General features: G+C 42.7%; 1 protein-coding gene across 6 annotated transcripts; it reads left to right on the top strand.

The window, feature by feature from the left end:
• Nucleotides 1-11: 11 nt before the first annotated feature.
• DARS2 (aspartyl-tRNA synthetase 2, mitochondrial) lies at nt 12-16,012 on the top strand. Of its 6 annotated transcripts, XR_010373400.1 has the most exons (19): nt 12-413; nt 1,424-1,523; nt 2,870-2,936; nt 3,222-3,323; nt 4,535-4,630; nt 5,124-5,247; nt 5,887-5,933; nt 6,671-6,777; nt 7,588-7,657; nt 8,254-8,433; nt 9,287-9,394; nt 10,644-10,706; nt 10,889-11,041; nt 11,896-12,114; nt 12,597-12,707; nt 12,927-13,002; nt 14,137-14,363; nt 15,140-15,251; nt 15,432-16,012. XR_010373400.1 is itself a non-coding variant. In XM_064454548.1 (18 exons), exons 1-17 carry the CDS (start codon nt 314-316, stop codon nt 14,322-14,324), a joined length of 1,911 nt encoding a protein of 636 aa, XP_064310618.1. In that variant the 5' UTR covers nt 12-313; the 3' UTR covers nt 14,325-14,363; nt 15,140-16,012. The 6 variants fall into 6 exon arrangements, 5 of the variants coding, with proteins under 5 accessions (XP_064310618.1, XP_064310619.1, XP_064310620.1 ...); XM_064454548.1 differs by having other exon boundaries at nt 15,140-16,012; XM_064454549.1 differs by lacking the exons at nt 15,140-15,251; nt 15,432-16,012 and adding an exon at nt 14,663-15,058.
• The last annotated feature ends 1,354 nt before the right edge of the window (nt 16,013-17,366 follow it).

Genomic DNA, 17,366 nt, shown 5'->3' with positions numbered 1-17,366 from the left:
GCCCGCCGCGCAGGGCGCCGCCCCCCGCCGCCATCTTTGTGGCGGGCAGAAGCGGGAGGAAGGCGGCAGTGGGCTATCCTCTTCCTCCTCCTCGGGGTTGAGGCGACTAAGTGAGCGAGCTAACCCTCCGCTTCCGGCCTTGCTGTGGGGCCTCTGCTTCCCGCTGGTGCCCCAGGCTCCTCCGGGAGATGTAGGCCCCTGCCCCTGTGAGGGAGAGGCTGAGGCTCGGCGGCCGGCGCTTTCCCTTCTCTGCCTTTATTTCTAACGACTCGCAGGTCTGTGACTGACCCCTCTCGTTTCTGAGTCAGGTGAAATGGCCCTTCTCCGCCTGCTGGGGCTGCTGCCCGGAGCGCTGGCCCGGCCGGCCTGCGGGCGGGCTCTGCACCGGGCGGTCCCGCCACCGGCCGCCCCAGGTGAGAAGGAAGCGCTTGTCTCGTCCCCGCCGCCGCCTCTTCTGAGTCTGGGTTGTTTTTTCTCCCTAGGACTCGCGTCGGGGTAGTATGCAGAGGAAGCTAAAGGCATACTCACGATAAATTGCTTTCCGTGGGTCGGTCTTTTTACACGCCTTCTCTAAACCATGTTTTTATTCGACTTTTGGCATCTCACAGTGAATTGTGAATCAAAGTATATCAAAACCAATTTGTCTAACTTCCTTTTTTCCCCCCCCGAGCTTTTACTTTGCTTTTTTACGTCTCTTTCTTCTGTAGCACATGATTCAGCGAGGGTTGCTGAATGCCTACCGTGAAAACAAACGTTCTTCTCTACAGCCTTCAGGTTGTTGAAGGCAGCAAGGGAGACTAGTTCATACAATTATACACACACACACATATATATATATTCTAGGTAATAGCATCCTTCAGAATTGTCCTTGCAAACTGAAACTCTAGCACCTTCTGTAAATAGTGCATTTGTTTTTATAACTAAGTCATGATGCCGGGCATACTGGGGTCTGTGGAAAATCTTCTGTAGTCATGGTTCAGGCCTTTTACCAGTAGTTGCAGGCAGGAAACTGTTCAGTGTACACCCACTTGGTGGCTGTCAGCATGTTTCAGTCTTGGCTTGTCAAGCCGCCTTTCTGCTGTGTCTTCGAGATTTGAGTGTGGACTTGTCAGCATGCCTCAGGACTGATCTGCAGCTTTCCCTTCTCTTGCCCCTGAAATTTGCAGGGGAACAGTTTGCAGCAAGACTGTGTTTGGATTTCTGTATGAAAGTTTGACTGACACATAGAAATAATTCCTCTTAAGAACTTGTTTAGAATAATTTCATGTCATATTTATGTTCTTATGTCTTACAGCAGTCATATTGGGGATATAAGGAGTAATTTCTTCGTATATGTATAAATTATGTTGGTGTTGGGGGAGCAACTCTATTTTGTCTCGCCTGTGTGCAAAAGCCACAAAATAATTTACTATTTTTATTCAAGACTTCAATAGCTTTGTCACTCGGACCAATACTTGTGGAGAGCTACGTTCTGCTCACGTTGGACAAGAGGTCACACTGTATGGCTGGATTCAGTATCAAAGGTAGATGCAAGTCAAGGTGAAATGGAGATGCTTATTTGCTAGATCCAATGTATGCCTGGATTAAGACACTTTTTTTATGCTTCAAGTTATCTTTTCATATCCTGCAGTAGTCACTTCTGAAGTGAGTAAAACAGCTGAGAACCGTGCCAGACCAGTATTAAAAATTTCAGTTTCATACAGATGTTAATTGATCCTCATTACAATACTGTAAAGCAGTTAAAATATTATCACCCTTGTTGTATAGGAGAGAACACAAATAATAGCATATATATAGCAATTCTAACAGCTGTGAGCAAACAATTTCTTTTATATAGTGTTCTTAAATTTTAAGCAAACAATGGTGTTTTTCTTTTCAACTACAGCATCCAATGATGCTATTTTAAAAAATGCAAGCTTTGCTTAAAAATAAATACTAAGAAAAGGTAGTAAGCAGAGGATGAAATGTTAATTCCAAGAGTTTGCTATAGGTGGCATGATATAATCACTCCCAATGGAGTTGTGCATCTTGTAAATGTAGGGTGAAAAGCATGTCTATATACAGCATGGACGGTGCTCCAAAATACTCTGATCTTGGGTATGTAAAATGGCTTTGATGAAATTAATTTCTATCAAAAGTCACATTTTGCATTTTACAGTCCAGAGAGCCTAGTTTTTATCCAGCATTGTTCTGTAGTGAATGGTCTACATTGATTTTGTTTGTTTGTTTGTTTGTTTTTGGTTTTTTGGAGATCCTGAGCATCTCATCTTTGAACAGTTATAGGTGGAGTTCCAGGAAACAAGATTATTGCAATGAGATTGTTGTGCTCTTGCTTTTAAAGGCAGCCAGAGCGTGTTCCATTTGATAGCTTCTTGATGGAATAAGTACAATGGTAGCAGCCTCTACTGCAGTTGAAGAGATCAAAATTTATGATTCTGGATCTAGGAGTGTGGATTGCTCATGTGAAACTTTTTATAGGACCAGCATTCTCCTTATTTTGTGTTTGGATTTTTTTTTAATCCATGTGAACTTTAGTTTTATTGCCCATCTAAACGTGTTTATCTGAACAATGTTTCCCAGCAGGAAATTGCTCGAGTTCAGAATCCCTGCTCCACACGGGTTGATGTAAAATCCTGCCTCTCCTGGTTATTTGCACATTATTAGTCAATGGCTGGGCAAAATCTGAAACAAATTGTTTAGATTAGATTCAGATGAGGGAAAATTATCTGTGCATACATTACTTGGAAGTCCTTTGAGGTTAATCAAAAGGTACAGAAAGTAGCTAGTTGCCATGTCCTTGGCTTAAAAAGCAGAAGGCTGCTGAATTCTTGAAAGAACTGGTTTTCCTTTTATGTTTTTCATGGATCAGACAAGGCCTGTTTCTGGTTTTGAGGGATTTCCAAGGACTGACCCAGATCATCATTCCACAGGATGAGGTAAGTGCTACCAAAATATGAGTCTCTAATATTTTTATTTTTCCTTTGGTAGCATGGGTCCAGCAGACATGGAGAGCAGAATGAAGTACTGAGTGCTCTGACTCACAAGTAGATTTAAACTTTATGAGAGCTCTGATCTGACACTGCAACAGAAATATTAATGCTGTTTCCTCTGGCTTATGAGGAGTGATCCCAGATTCAAATGGGCCATTAAGAAATGAGGCGCTTGAGCATGGTGTGTTTGTCCTGTTCTTTGAATTTCTGTGACAGGTTGTCATCTTGCAGGCACATTCCCATGTGAAGAAGCTCTTGTCTGATGCCCCAATGGAGTCTGTTGTGCGAGTGACTGGAATTGTGTCCCCTCGCCCCCCAGGGCAGGAGAATCCGGTGAGGATGTTGGGATCTCTCAAGGGTTTTATTCCTTGTGGAAAGGAGCACTGGATAGTAGAATTATGGTGGGTTTTGTGTCATAGCGTTCCCATGGGTTCTGGGTTTGTGGCAGACTATCCTCAGAAAATGTGAGGTGAAATAGCTGCTATGACATGTAAATTAGGAGAACGTGAAAGCACATTAGACACCCACGAATTAAATTGTACTTCAGCCCTTTGAAAGGATAATGGCTAGTTTTTTCAGACTTTCAAAGTGTGGCTGAGAATTTGTTTTTTCTTGAAGATAAGTATTGTCATCACAAGTTCCACAGCATGTGATGACTTATTTTTCACTCAGAATAGATTTTGCTTTTCTCATTATATAGGAAAGAGAGGTTGAAAAATGTTTAAATGTTATGCATTCCTCAGCTCTCATTGTAATCAGCCATAGATTAATCTGCCAGGGTTGTACGGATCCCATCACTGGCAGGCCTAAAAAGATAATGTGTATTTATGACCATAACCTTTTTGCTGTGATCAGTTATAGATGTCCATAAAGAATGCAGACGTCAGGCAATGCTTTTATTTCTTTTAATCATTTAGCATTTTGTTGGAGTGTTGTGTATACTTCCCCCTGGTAAACAGAGTTCTGTAGGATCAAATGAACATTGATGTGGCACAGTGCAAAGGGGGGGAAGCTGTCTGTTCTGCCTTGGAATCCAAGAAAAAGAAAACTAGTTCTGAGAACTGGTGTTCAGAACTGGAAGTTCTGAGAAATTCCTCACAAGTTGCCTTTTTTGACTTGTACTAAGGACTGATGGTGATGCTGCTAATGCACACTGCAATGTATACTGTGTGGTTTCATTGAAGCTAATGGAACTAGTATTTGGTCCAAATGCATGTGCCCTCGAAGGGTCTGTGCCTGACTGTTTGTGCTCAGCACGTCCTTCAAGGAGAAGGCAAAGGAGAAGTAATTATATTTCTGGTAGAGATCAGTATGGTACTGGGATAGAGCATGCCATCTTTGGTGAGGTGACTTATGTTTTTCTGAACAGAAGGGAAATCTAGGAGAAATCTGTCCTTGAGAGAAGTTCTCTGAGTTATACTCTGTTGAAGGCAGGTTGGATAATCACATGGGTTTCTTATTTCCCCCAACCATCTGTGAAATACCTTTGTCCAATTGTTTTTCCTAAGTTTTGAATTGATTTTTTTCTTGCCTTTTTGCTCCAGAAAATGCCAACAGGGGATATTGAAGTGAAGGCAGAGACTGCAGAGATCCTAAACTCCTGCAAGAAGCTACCTTTTGAAATGAAAGATTTTATCAAGGTGTCCATGTTTTTTCTTCTTTTTTTTTCTTTTTCTTTTTTTTTTTTAACCAAAGTGGTGGCTTTTCAATAAATTGGGAATTTGCCCAGGGTGATGGCAAAACATCTGAGAGCTTCATCTGGTTCTCCCAGCTCTGCTGTGGGGGAAGGGTGATATTTAAAATAGGGGTGCTGCTTGTTAGCTGTGAGGATGTATTTCTAATTAGAGATGAGCAGAAAACAAGGCTTGAATGATTCCAGTGCACAGGGTTTTCAAATATCACTGTAAGAACAGATGGTAAAGGGAAGAGTGAAAGGAATCAGGCTATGCTAGATTTTTTGAGAGTGTGAAACAACCTGCCAGTGCACTGCTGTGTTTTAAGGCAAGGGTGCTTAGTCTTATCTGGACAAGTAGCTAGTAAGCCAGAGGGTTTTCTTCCTCTGTAAGTACACAGTCTTCATTGGACATGCAATTTGAATTTTATCTCTTAGTCCTAATTATCTCTTATCTCCAGAAATCAGAGGCCTTACGGATGCAGTATCGCTACTTGGACTTGCGTAGCTTCCAGTTGCAGCATAACCTGCGGCTGAGATCACAGATAGTGATGAGGATGCGGGAATACTTGTGTAACCTCCATGGTAAGAAAAGTGCTTGAAGAACAGTGTGCAGCAAATAACATTTTAGCCCTCCCTTCTGTTTCCTATTGCTGGGAGAGGTTGCCCATCAACTTGCTATTCCAAACTGGTCCTGCTTAGTAAGGACATCTGCTTGCACTGGGGTCTTTAGAGGAATGTTGGCAGGCCTGAAGAACAAAGTATGTTGAAATCTCTTAGCGTGTTACAAACCAGTTGTTTCAAATGAGGTATATCCAGTGAGAAAAGGCCTTTTGCAGGTAGTTTCCCTCTTTTGGTCACCCAACTTGAGGCATGTCAAAGGGGTGGATTTCTTATAGAGCTTTTGCTTATCTTAAAATGAGGAAGTCCTTTTTGGAAAAGCAAAGCCTAGTTCAAAATAGACAGAGAATTAACAGTTTTTCAGCCTATATTGAGTCCTCTGTCATCAGCAGTTCTGGCAGGACATCAGGGTAGCTCTAAGCCTTTAAATCTGTCATTTCAGAAGTTATTCTTAGAAGCAGCAAAATCTGTAGATTTTGGAGAGGCTGCATGGTGTGCTAGATTACCTATTTTGCTGACTAACCCTTCTCTAGCTTGCTTTGTGTCATACTCGTTCTCCCTGCCCTCAGCATATTGTCTCTGAAGCGTGTGTTTGTTCCTCAGGGTTCGTGGATGTAGAAACTCCAACGCTCTTTAAAAGAACCCCAGGGGTATGTATTCTGTTAGCAATGCATTTTAGCTTCCTGTGATTGCACAGGCAGTTCATGGTTGAATTATTGTCAATTGCCACTCGGCCTTATTTGCTGTTCCCTCACTATGTAACAGCTCATGTGCAAATTTCTGATATGATACATGGATCCTTTTAAAAGTAGAGGGAGTGAAAGGGAAGAGGTGATACCTTGTGTCTTAATTTTGAACCTTCAAATGAATAAAGCTTCCGTCCTGTAGAGTGCATGTTGACTGCAAGTGCTGTCCTGGGACAGCCAGATTATAAAAAAAAAAACTTCCTCTAAGTGCTGTTTCTCCAGCATTAATCTCTTAACTAGTAGGTTACTGCAGTGGCACTGCTCAAGTCATTCTAATTTCTAAGTCTATGTTCCTTTCATTTCAAAAATAATCACAAAGAAGAGAGCTGTAGCCCAGGAATTGTTGATGCAGCTAACACATGGAGTTCTTCCATTTAAACCCTTGTCTTGGATGGTGTATTGTTATGCATCAGTCTCTTAGAGCAGAAGAAGGAGAATCCTCCTCTGGGACATTTTGGACCAAGCTGGTTAACAGATTTTTTTTTTTTTTTTCAAGTGTAATGTATAGCCATTTCCTCACAAGTGGGATTTCATAATGGGGAAAAAAGGTCCTTTCCTCTTGTGCTTCTAGTCTGTGCTCTCTGTCAGGAATTGAGGACACTTATTTGCTGAACTACGTAAGCTTTTCTTTCTGATACTAGGGAGCAAAAGAATTCGTTGTGCCCTCGAGGGAAGTGGGCAAGTTCTACTCTCTCCCACAGAGTCCTCAGCAGTTCAAGCAGCTCCTCATGGTTGGAGGCCTGGACAGGTAAGAGTTTCTTGGATTCCTGTTCTCTGCATGTCCTGTCCAGGGTTTGCTTGCTTTGATCTGTGAGGTTTTAGATACTTCCCTGAAAACTTGCTGCCAAGGGGGTTGTGTTTTGAAGAGGAATCCTTAAATACTTAGGACTTTTCAACTAGGCCAGGCCCTTTGCCCCCCCAGCAATAATGCCTCCCAGTAAGAGGAAACATATCCTGTGTGAAGGTTGAAATCTTCACTGTTGTTTTAAATGGAAACCTGATCTGAGCACAGTCTGCCTGAAGAGTAAAAAATAGAGTGTGTGATAAAAGCCTCTCCAAGAGTAACCTATAGAACTAATATAGATGAGGTGGGACAGGTGAGCAGGACTGAGACAAGGGAAGCACGTTGTCATGGTGCATGAGTAAAAGCTTTTAAGTGGGCTTGTTCCTCCAAATAGAGTTGAAGGAGAGGGAGACAGTTGTTCATGCAGTGAACTGCGGGACAGGTCTTGGCCGTGAGTGAATTTTGCATGGTCCTTAGTACTGAGTCCAGGTTTGGAGTAGAAGGTGGGAAAAGGGGTTGCCTGTGCCCCTGCTGGGACACAGCTCACCTGGTAGCCTCCACATGCCTCTGGAGGTATGGTTGGAGGTGGATACAGCTGCTGATACAGTTGCTTCCGCTCAAAATGTCATGCTTTTGAGGGGATGGGAACAACCAGGGCTATGATCATCTGCTGCAAAGGGAACGGATTATTATTTTTTTTTAATGGTCAATTCTGTAGTCACAATCTAATTTAGGGTACTTGGAATTGTTATCTGAGTACAAGTCCTATTGCAGGTACTTTCAAGTTGCTCGCTGCTACCGAGATGAAGGTTCGCGGCCTGACAGGCAGCCTGAGTTTACTCAGGTAACCAACTTGCACTGCCTTTTACCCTCTTCCTCACCCCAAACAGCTCGTAGCTGTTTTCCCTTCTGAAGGCTTAGTTTGTGCTAGCTCTTGTGCCGCTTGGGGAGTGTACAGTGTTGTTTGCTGCATGTTTCACAGATCTGGCCCTTTGAAGTTAGTATGGGGCATGCACAGAGTGGTTACAGTCCTGGGGTGACTGCACAGTCCCAGGTGCAGTAGATGTGGGAATTGTGTTGCAGACACATTTGGATTGTGCTTGATGATGCAATGTCCTCCTGTTCCTCCTGTCCTGCTGGGTTGGGCATCCCGTTCCTCGGCCTTGAGATCACAGGCAGAGTTAGCCTTGTTCATTCAAGGCTTCTCCTTCTGTTGTTGTCATCATTACCTCATTTAGTTCTGAGGAGATTGTGTCCTGAGTCATCAGGCTGTAGGGAGATCATAAGCACACCCTGACTCTAATGCAGTCATGCTATGATTTAATGTAGTATATTGTTTCTTTTTATGCTGGCTTTATAGTCAAGAGCTTCTCCAAATAGCAGTGCAAAGGCAAAACTTTTAGCTAATATGGCATCCCCACTCTTGTTTTCTTTTTTAAGATAGATATAGAGATGTCATTTGTAGATCAAGCTGGGATCCAGAGATTGATAGAGGGCCTTCTGCAATATTCCTGGCCTGAGGAAAGAGGCTGCATTACGACTCCTTTCCCTTCCATGACATACGAGGAGGCACTGGCTGACTATGGGACTGATAAACCAGACACTCGTTTTGGGATGAAGGTGAGGGTTTGCCCTTTAGAAACTTGCAGCTTCTCCTTTCTGTTAGTGTTTTAATAATGTTTGTTTGGATCATGTATATGTGGTCGGCTGGGGTTCTTAAAGCTGTAATTTACCCAAGGTGTCTATTGCATTGTCACTGCTTTTGTACAGGTAATCATCTTTTGGGGAAGGGAGGGTTTGTTTACTTGGCTGTGGGAAATCGTATGTTTTAAGAAAATTTTATTTTGAAGATAATATAGTGTTAGGAAGCAATGCGTCTTGACTGTCTTAGGAACAGAAGCCCGTAAGGCATCCACAGATACTTTAAGTTCTTTTGTGTATTGCACTCCAGAGCATACTCCTGGTGAGCATGCTTTGTGAGACAGGCTTCTCCAGCCTTCTAATGGCCTGAAGATATTGTCAGGATAACTGACTGCGGTTGTGGGCATACACTGCACATGAAACAAGAGTACAAAAGTATGAAATAAGAATATCGACAAATGTATTAAGAGGAACAGTGCCAAAAAGCTAGAAACATCTTATATTTTCCCAAGAATTAGTTTTGCAGGTTTCTTTTTCAGTATGCAGTGCTCTCTGCTGTGGCAGGATGTCACCATCTCAGCCTTGGGTTTTCCTGGCTCAAACCCAATTTTGGGTTTTTCTGGCTGTCTTGCATTTCTGTTTCTGCAGCGTTCAGCTTCTCTCTGCTCTTTCCAGCTTGACCGCATTCATTTCTTTGTGAACTATTTGATTTCGCTAAACAAAGAAATGATGTCCCAGGGAATGGTGTTGCAGGTATTAAGACACAGGTGCAGGATTTTTTGCTTCATGTTCCTACCACCACTGCTTTTTCCTGTGATACTTCCTTTCTCAGATAGTGGATATCAGTGACTTTTTACGAAGATCAGACATTCAGTTTGTGCAGAATGCACTCAGTTACCCACACGGCACTGTCAAAGCCATATGTATCCCTCAGGGAGTGGTAAGTGATGCTTTTACATACTGCTTATGGTTTATATGAAATAAATAAAATACCAATTTGAATTCTTTCGTTGGTATGGAAATGTTCTTTGCTATTACTAGGGGAGTAGTGCCCTTCAGGGAACTTGGGGTTGGTTGTGATTGGCGTCAGGTTGGGCTGAGTGGTGTTAGAAGAGGGGAATGGAGATGATCAGGCAACAGGAAGAATGGAAGAATGTATTGTTCTCAGGAAGGGGCAGAAATAAACAGAGCTGCAAGGTCCTTTGAGGATAGAGAAGCCTCTTGGGATATCAGCTTGCTTTTGTCAAGGATGGCTTCTGATGTCCATCTCAATAATAAACTGGGCCATGCAGCAAGTGATTGAAATAGAGCCATGTATGGCACAGCTCTGTTCTGGACTAGTGAGAGAGAGGTCAGGTGGTTACAAGCCCTTCTCATGTTTACTTTTGCTGCATTTGTGGGCAGAAATCATGTCTCATCATGAGACTATCACAGACTGAATCCAAGGCTGACCACAGATGTAGAAGATTGACATGGCCATGTATGTTGGCAGGGAAGCAGATTTAATTCTGGCTATGGTCATCTTTGCAGCTTGGGCAGTACGGAGGAAAAAAAAATCCATGAAACACTGGGTTTTATTTGGGGAATAGGACTTTCTGACCATGTTTTCTCTTGGGATTCCTTTAATTTTTGGCACAAAACATGTTACCAGCTTCCCACGAGGGGGCACTAAGATGTGCCTTTGAGCAAAACAAAAGTGGGCTCTTTCAGCTACTCTAATGTTGAGAGGCTCAAAAAATGCAGATCTTGGCACAGGTCCTCATTTACTGCATTTCTTTGCATGTGAGAGTAAGCCCTGTAGGTTTCTCTCTGTTGTTCCTCCAGATTGAGTTACATCTTCCCCATCAACAGCGTGGTGTTATAACTGTGTTCGTGCATGCTGGAGGCAGTTAGTTGGCATAATCTAAATCTGGTGACTAGCTACAGCTGATCTGTGAGCAGGGAGAAAAACTGCAGCCAGACATACAACCTAGAGGGGCCCTTTCCTGAAAGGAGCCCTTGGAGAAGACACCCAGCTGCAGCCTAGTGCTGTGGGCCCTGCCCTGTTCCACAGCCCTCATAAGAACTTGTACTGGAAACAAAAGAACTTGAGAAGTTTGGAAACAGCTCAGTCAATAGATTTGAATCCTGGTCAGGCTTTCTATATATTTTGCTGATGTTTAATGTGTCTTCTCTTGCTCTTTCACCAGAGATATCTTAAAAATAAAGATTTGGAGTCATTAAAGGAGTCTGCAAAATCCCAGTTTAACCAGGTGAGACAGAAATACTGCTGAGGCATTGGAAATGGTGAATGACAAAGTGTGTATAAAGGCACTTGCAGACAGAGGAAGGTAGAAGACCAGTTTTTAATAGCTGAGAGTCAGTGCCTGAGCATGTGATGCTTCACAACAAGAGAGGGCAGCACTGGACTGAATATACTCTCATATTTCTTTAGGAAATCGTGGAAATTATCTGCAGGCCTGATAGAAACTTGAAGTCTCTGCTTACAAAGTTTCTTGGTGAGAAGCAGCAGTCAGAGCTTATCCAAGCGCTGAACATGCAGGTGGACGATGTGGCACTGCTGGCAGCTGGTGAACACAAGCAAGTGGTAGGAAGCATTTCTTGGGTGGCTGTGTGAGTTGAATGTTGCTGATGATACCTTTGATGTTATCTGACCTTAGTCTAATTCTTCTTATTATTAAAATAGGTCATAATATAATTCTGTGTTTCTCTGGAGCTGAAGCTATAGCAACAGCAAATAATGCTTGAAATGTACCTATTGCTTTTATTTTGTCCAGTCAAATTCTGGGAAGAACTTGTAACTGAAATGAAGGCTGGAATATAAACAAGGAACAAATCAGTGCCTCCTTTTCTCTCAATTTCAAAGTATCAAACAGAGATTGGAAAACAAGGTCAACTAGGTAATTTTGTTTCCCATAAGCAGCTGATGAGTGAAGCACCACTGCTTATTAGCAGCAGTGATGGGAGATTCTGTCCCTACCCTTCTCTGTGTTCTTGCCAGCAGACGTTGCCTTCCAAGCATTGGTTTATGACAAAGTGTCATGCTTTGCTTGATAGCCCAAATTTTGTCATATTTTTTCTGTGCCTTCATTTCTCTGTCTGCAAAGTGTAGATCTCACCTGCACTCCTGCAGCTAATCCCCATTTTTGTAGAGCTTGAGGTTAGTCTAGGAGAGGAGAGTTCTGTGAGGATGGAACATTTGGAAGAAAATGAGCTTTCCAGCTCCTTACCTTTCTTTGTCAAACCCAGGAGCTGTTGCTGCCTCAGCAGGAAAGTGATATCTTTTATGAGGCAATGAAGAAGTGTTCAAGGCAACAGTACATTATAACTGATGCTGTCTCTGATACCACCTTTATGAAACACACTTTCCTTGGTCAGTGTTTGAGCAACTGCCCTGTTAGTAAAATTGCCCTGTCTCATTCTCTCCCTTCTTTTCTGCAGTGCTCTGCATTAGGAAGGCTACGGTTGGAGAGTGCTGACCTCCTTGAGGCGGCTGGGCTGGCACTCCGTGATCCAACAACTTTTCACTTTCTGTGGGTGGTGGATTTTCCGCTTTTCCTCCCCAAGGAAGGGAATCCCACTGAATTGGAATCTGCTCATCACCCTTTCACAGCTCCTCATCCTTCAGATACCAGTCTCCTCTATTCTGACCCCACAAAGGTAATTAACTTCATGTCTGCCATGCTGGCTCTCTTACAGTTGCGTGTCCTGGAAAACTGAGTAAGTAGCATCTGTTTTACTGTAAAAGGGATGTTGTTTCATGGAGCTGACTGCATATTATATGTATCTGGAAGACATGGCTTCCAAATTACTCTGAGTAGCAAATATCCTTGTGTGCCCCAGACAAAAGGGACTTACAGGAGGCAGTTGCTTAAGGGGAGGAGTCTTATTTTCTGACCCATCCCATGTTGCTTCAGGTTTCGATCAACTTTGCAAAAGGATTTGTACTGTTCTCACCTCTGTCAGCAGCAGTCCATGCCTCTTATAGGACTGGTACCTGAAATGCAAGGTACCACTGATAGAGCAGTGCTGTAGTATGTAATGATTTCATTCCCAGTGTCTTTGCTGTCTGTATGCAGGTTGGTGTTAAATGCAGCTGTGCCCCAGCCTTGTGGTGGTGCTTGTTCATTTTCGTTCTGTAGGTCCGTAGCCAGCACTATGACCTTGTGCTGAATGGCAGTGAAGTTGGAGGTGGCTCCATCAGAATTCATAGCGCAGAACAGCAGCGTTTTGTGCTGGAGAAAGTGCTGAAGGTAACACCTACAGATGTCTCTAACATTCTTTTGGAGATTTAAAGGACTAGTTAATTTAACTATCCACTTCAAATTCTGAAGGAAACACTCTTGTGTTTCTCAGATAAAGATATGTAACTCCTAGCCCTGAGTGATGAATGACTTCATCATACCTTCATCTTAAATTGCTGGTAGGGAGAGCATTGTTTGTCTAATGACACTTCTTGTGTAATTTTGCAGGAAGATTCTGAGGTGCTTTCCCATCTGCTGGAGGCTTTGGAGTTTGGAGCTCCACCTCATGGAGGAATTGCTTTAGGTGAGTGCTCTGTAGCTCTCCAGGATGCTGTCATCTTGTGACTCTTTCTTTTGGCATGTTAGATACCAGGAACAAGCCTCATGCTTGTTAGCAAAAGCCTTGCCTCCTCCTGCTGTTTGGCACCATCAACATGGTAACACTGTGTGCGCTTACACAGTGCTTCCATCTCTGTAGCTGCTTTGTAGAAGGAAACAGAAGTTTTGTCACCCAGTGCAGAATGTTTCAGTGTTCCTCCCTGGCATCATAGTGTGATTTAGTTCTCACACAAGGACCAAATCATGTTTTGGTGACTCTGAGGATTATCCATACACGCTCTTCTACAAACAGCATACTCATTACGATTAGGTCATCTTTATTCTAGTTCCTGTGCAGCCAGAACAGGATCCATGTACTGTGTGCCCAGAGGCCTGGGACAGCATGGTACTTCGTTTTGTGCCCTGGGTCACAGCCACAACCTTGCCCTCTGCTTCAGTCTCACTTTCCTTCTTCCTTATCTGTTTTGCTCACTAATTCAGATAATGTGATGTATTTTTCCTAAATCTTACTGAGTTCGTGGTTTTAAAAAAGAAAAAAACAAGCAGAACACCCTCACCCTCCCCCCTGCCAAAACAAACAAAAAATCCTACAAAAAACAAAGGTAGCATTTTAACCTGGGGTCTTCCAGTGTGATTTCCCTCCATTCAATCACCCAGAGGCTCTTACTCTTTTTTAATTAATTCCTCCTAGTTGTAATCCTTCAGAACTAGTTGATCAAGAGCTTTGTTTGAGCGGTTAAGCAGAGCCCTGACAGTGTTCCTGCCACTTAGCTGCCCTGGTTTTGTTATGCCGTCTTTGCAAAGGCACTGTCTCTGTCTTGCAGTTCTCAGTGTGTTGCAGAACTTTCTGTAATATTGAAAAGCTTTATTTTGCTAGACATTTCTGCTCTTTAGCAAGTCTGTTTCTCTGCTGCTGGCTGAGTTTTTTTCCTCTTACTTGCTTCAGTTTTATTCTTCAAGCTTCATTTATCTACTCCTTGTTATCCATATATACATAATACTCCATATTATCTACTCCATCTTTCTGATTTTTCTGAATTGGAGAAAGTAATATAGGGCCATAACTCAACTGGTTCACCAATTTGTTTTCTGCTTCTAGGACTTGACAGGCTGATCTCTCTCATCGTTGATGCTTCAAGTATCAGAGATGTCATTGCTTTTCCTAAATCCTTCAGGGGACGGGACCTGATGGGCAATGCTCCAGACTATGTCACTCCAGAAGAACTAGAGCCATATCACATCCAGGTTTCCTGGCCTCTTGCAGAGAAAGAGGCAAAGCAAAATTGACTTAAAGCCAGTGACGTGAGCTGATCTGTTTAACCGGAGGTGATTACAGCTTCTAAATACTAGAATTCACTTCAGAAAACATCAGCTGTTATGGGAGGATGGGGGCAGTACAACCCCACTGTACTATGGCAGTTTCAGAATTTGATGGGAAATAGATACGAGGGCTCCGTGATAGGAATTAATCTTTGGGTTGGTAATGGGAAGGAGAAGTTGAAAAGCAAAAGAAAAGAACATAATTTTAGCATAGGATATTGTGGATGTTGGCTTTGGGGTGTCATACTGGTGTGACGATGGGATGTAATTTTTTTCACTCCTCACTTTTTCCATGTTCCTTGTAGAGTATTTCTCCTCCTATCTGGAGGAGATGGTGTCAGTGTCCCTGGCTGATGGTCTGTGTTCCTGATGATCATTGTATCTGTTAGCTGAGGACTGTTACGATAGAGCAGTGCTGTGCTGTGCCAAGAGCTCTGGACACTTCACAGCAAAACTTCCATGCAACCAGCATCTTGTCTCACATTGAAGGATACAAGATTGTCCAAAACTTGCCACAGGGAGTTCATATTCAGCTGTGTTCTCTCTTCAAAGACTGGGAGAGAAGTGTTTTTATTGTTTATAACAGTTGCCCTCATAATACTTGTCAACAGATGATCTGTCTTTGGGGCCTGTGGTCCTGCTGCTTTTCAGCACACCAACTCTGAAGTTTGTTGGTAAATAAACTTTATCTGGCAATGTGATTGTGCCTGAGCTTGGTTTTGGGCTTTCTCTACAAGAAGAAAGAGCTACCAGTTCTTCTTTATGACCCCTGATCCCTCTAGGAGATGACAAGAAATCTGTGACAGCATAGCAGGGTTGCCAGTCTCATGTGAATTCTGCCTGGTCCTGCAAACTTGTCTCTACAGTGGTGAATAATGCAGCAGCAAGTGCCTTGTGAGTAACAGTCTGTTCATCCCTGGCCCATACCAGAACAGGCACAGTGGAGGAGCAACTACTGAGTAGAGCATGGGCTCTGGCAGCATCCTACCAGACCAAGCCACTTGGCTCTGCTCTGTAGTATACAGCAAGCCCTTGGCTGAGGCACTCCAGTGGGTGTGTTAACTCTGTGTTTAGGTTGGAGAAAGCAGCAAATCGGTGGGAGGAAAGGAGGAAGGTGCAGAAGCTGAGGAAAAAAGAAGGAAGAGCTTACCTGAATAAGCTAGGAAGATGGTGCAAAGGAAGAAAAGGGAGAACTGCTGTGTCCCAGCTGAAAAGGACAGCAGGGAGCATCTGCTAGAGGAAGTGCATGAGGACAGAAGGAAGACTGCCATTCTTGTCTGAGCTAATACTGAACTCCAGCCTTCTGCAGGAGATCCTAGCCTGCAGATTCTTGCAGATTCTGGGCTGCTCCAAGGGTTACCGGCTGATTCAGTCTCCACATTGTGGGATAACATTACATGGTGGCACACACTTGTTTTTTTAAATACTGGACCGTCCTGTTGACAAGAAACAGTGAGGTGGCTCTTCTTAACTTTTTTTTGTTTGTTAAGTACTGTCCATAGACAAATGGCAGTAGAGCTGACTTGCTGCTACTTGACAGATTATAAAATGATGGATTTATGTGCTTAAAAGAAAACTTAAATCCTTTCATATGTTATGATTGTTATTGTCAGTCTTGGAGCATGATTAAATACTATTTAAAAAAAAAAAGAAAAGCAACGCAATCCTGGATTTGTATTCACATTCATTCTAGCCAAACACACTGAATTCCTTTATTTTTTCCATGTATGAGATATTCATTCTTGTCTTGAAATTAATTCACCTTTGTTTTACTTATTTTTTTCCCCTGAGCAGAAGCTGTCAGTAATGGAGTGAAGATCAGCTTTCAGAGCAAAGCTAAGCTGTAAATTGGATCCCTGAGCAGATACGTGTTAAAAACCATTTTTAATTTTTTGTTGTTGTTGCTGTTTTTGCAGTGAGAAGAATCACCTTGTGAGAGTTACACCAGATATTTTTGTTCCCTTAACCTGCAAGTGGTGATATGGAAAACAGCCACTACAAGGCTATGTATTATATTCAGACTGCTTTTTAAGAGCCTGCTGGATTATTTTGTTATTTCGTTTCTTGACTGGTAGTGAGATTAAGATTTGTGTGGAATTTGCTTGAGGATCATCTGTGTTCCTAAGGCCTCAGAGGCTTGTTTGAGGACACGGAATCACAGAAAGTAATAGTTATTCTGAAAAGTTCTTCACTCCCCCAGACTATTATTTATAGTAACTGTAAACATGATGTGCTGAACATTTTTTAAAATTATGAAATAAGGGATACCATATCATTTGGTTAGTAACTGCTTGCAAAGGCTGCTTAATCTGAAGAGCCCTGGTTCTTTAAATTAGGATTATCATCAAGCATTCAAAGGGTAACTGATGCTCTAAGAGGCTTAGGCAGAAATGTAAGGCTGCCTGAAACATTCTTCTTGAGAGCACTTATTAAAACGTGATCAAGCTGTCTCCGAGGCATACACATCCCTCTCTTGTGCAAGCTGCTGTGAGTGATGTTTACCCACTGCTATATTAAGGACTCACTGCAGTTTTAAGTGTGTGACACAGCTACGATTAGCTACAGTGAAAACCGGCAACAAAACGCGTCATCTGAGCTGCTGCAGTCCTGCCACAATTAGGTCAGTGGAAAAGATGAATCTCAAATTTATGCAAGCCATCTGTGCTTGGATTTGTGAATGAACGTGGCTTACAAGACAAGTGTGTGAATCTGCCAGTGGTGGTGTGAATGTTGCCACAGAGAAGACGTTAATTATTTTGGTTTTTATAGAGCATTTCAACCACAATCTAGTTAGCATACTTGGCTGCATATTTTGTAGAAGCAAGAGTAGACAGACATTACAAAGAAATATATGGAAGTAAGGGGTGGTCATATTGCAGACCAGTATCTCATGTTTGCTGGAGAAAAGCTGCTGGCTTGTGATCCTGAAAATAGATGTAAAACCCACTACTTCAGCCCCATGTCCACAAGAAACATACGCTGGAAATAAGCTGCAGCGTAACCACAAAC

Source organism: Phalacrocorax carbo, chromosome 6, assembly GCF_963921805.1.
Source record: "Phalacrocorax carbo chromosome 6, bPhaCar2.1, whole genome shotgun sequence".
NCBI classification, from domain to species: domain Eukaryota; kingdom Metazoa; phylum Chordata; class Aves; order Suliformes; family Phalacrocoracidae; genus Phalacrocorax; species Phalacrocorax carbo.
The sequence above is the reverse complement of the archived record's forward strand: the minus strand, read 5'-3'. Positions and strand labels throughout refer to the sequence as shown.

Coding starts and splice junctions, on each gene's coding strand:
- DARS2 (XM_064454548.1), top strand. CDS start 314: ATGGCCCTTCTCCGCCTGCTGGGGCTGCTGCCCGGAGCGCTGGCCCGG. Junction 1,524..2,869: donor GGCTGGATTCAGTATCAAAG/GTAGATGCAAGT, acceptor TTCATGGATCAG/ACAAGGCCTGTTTCTGGTTT. Junction 10,707..10,888: donor CAAAATCCCAGTTTAACCAG/GTGAGACAGAAA, acceptor ATATTTCTTTAG/GAAATCGTGGAAATTATCTG.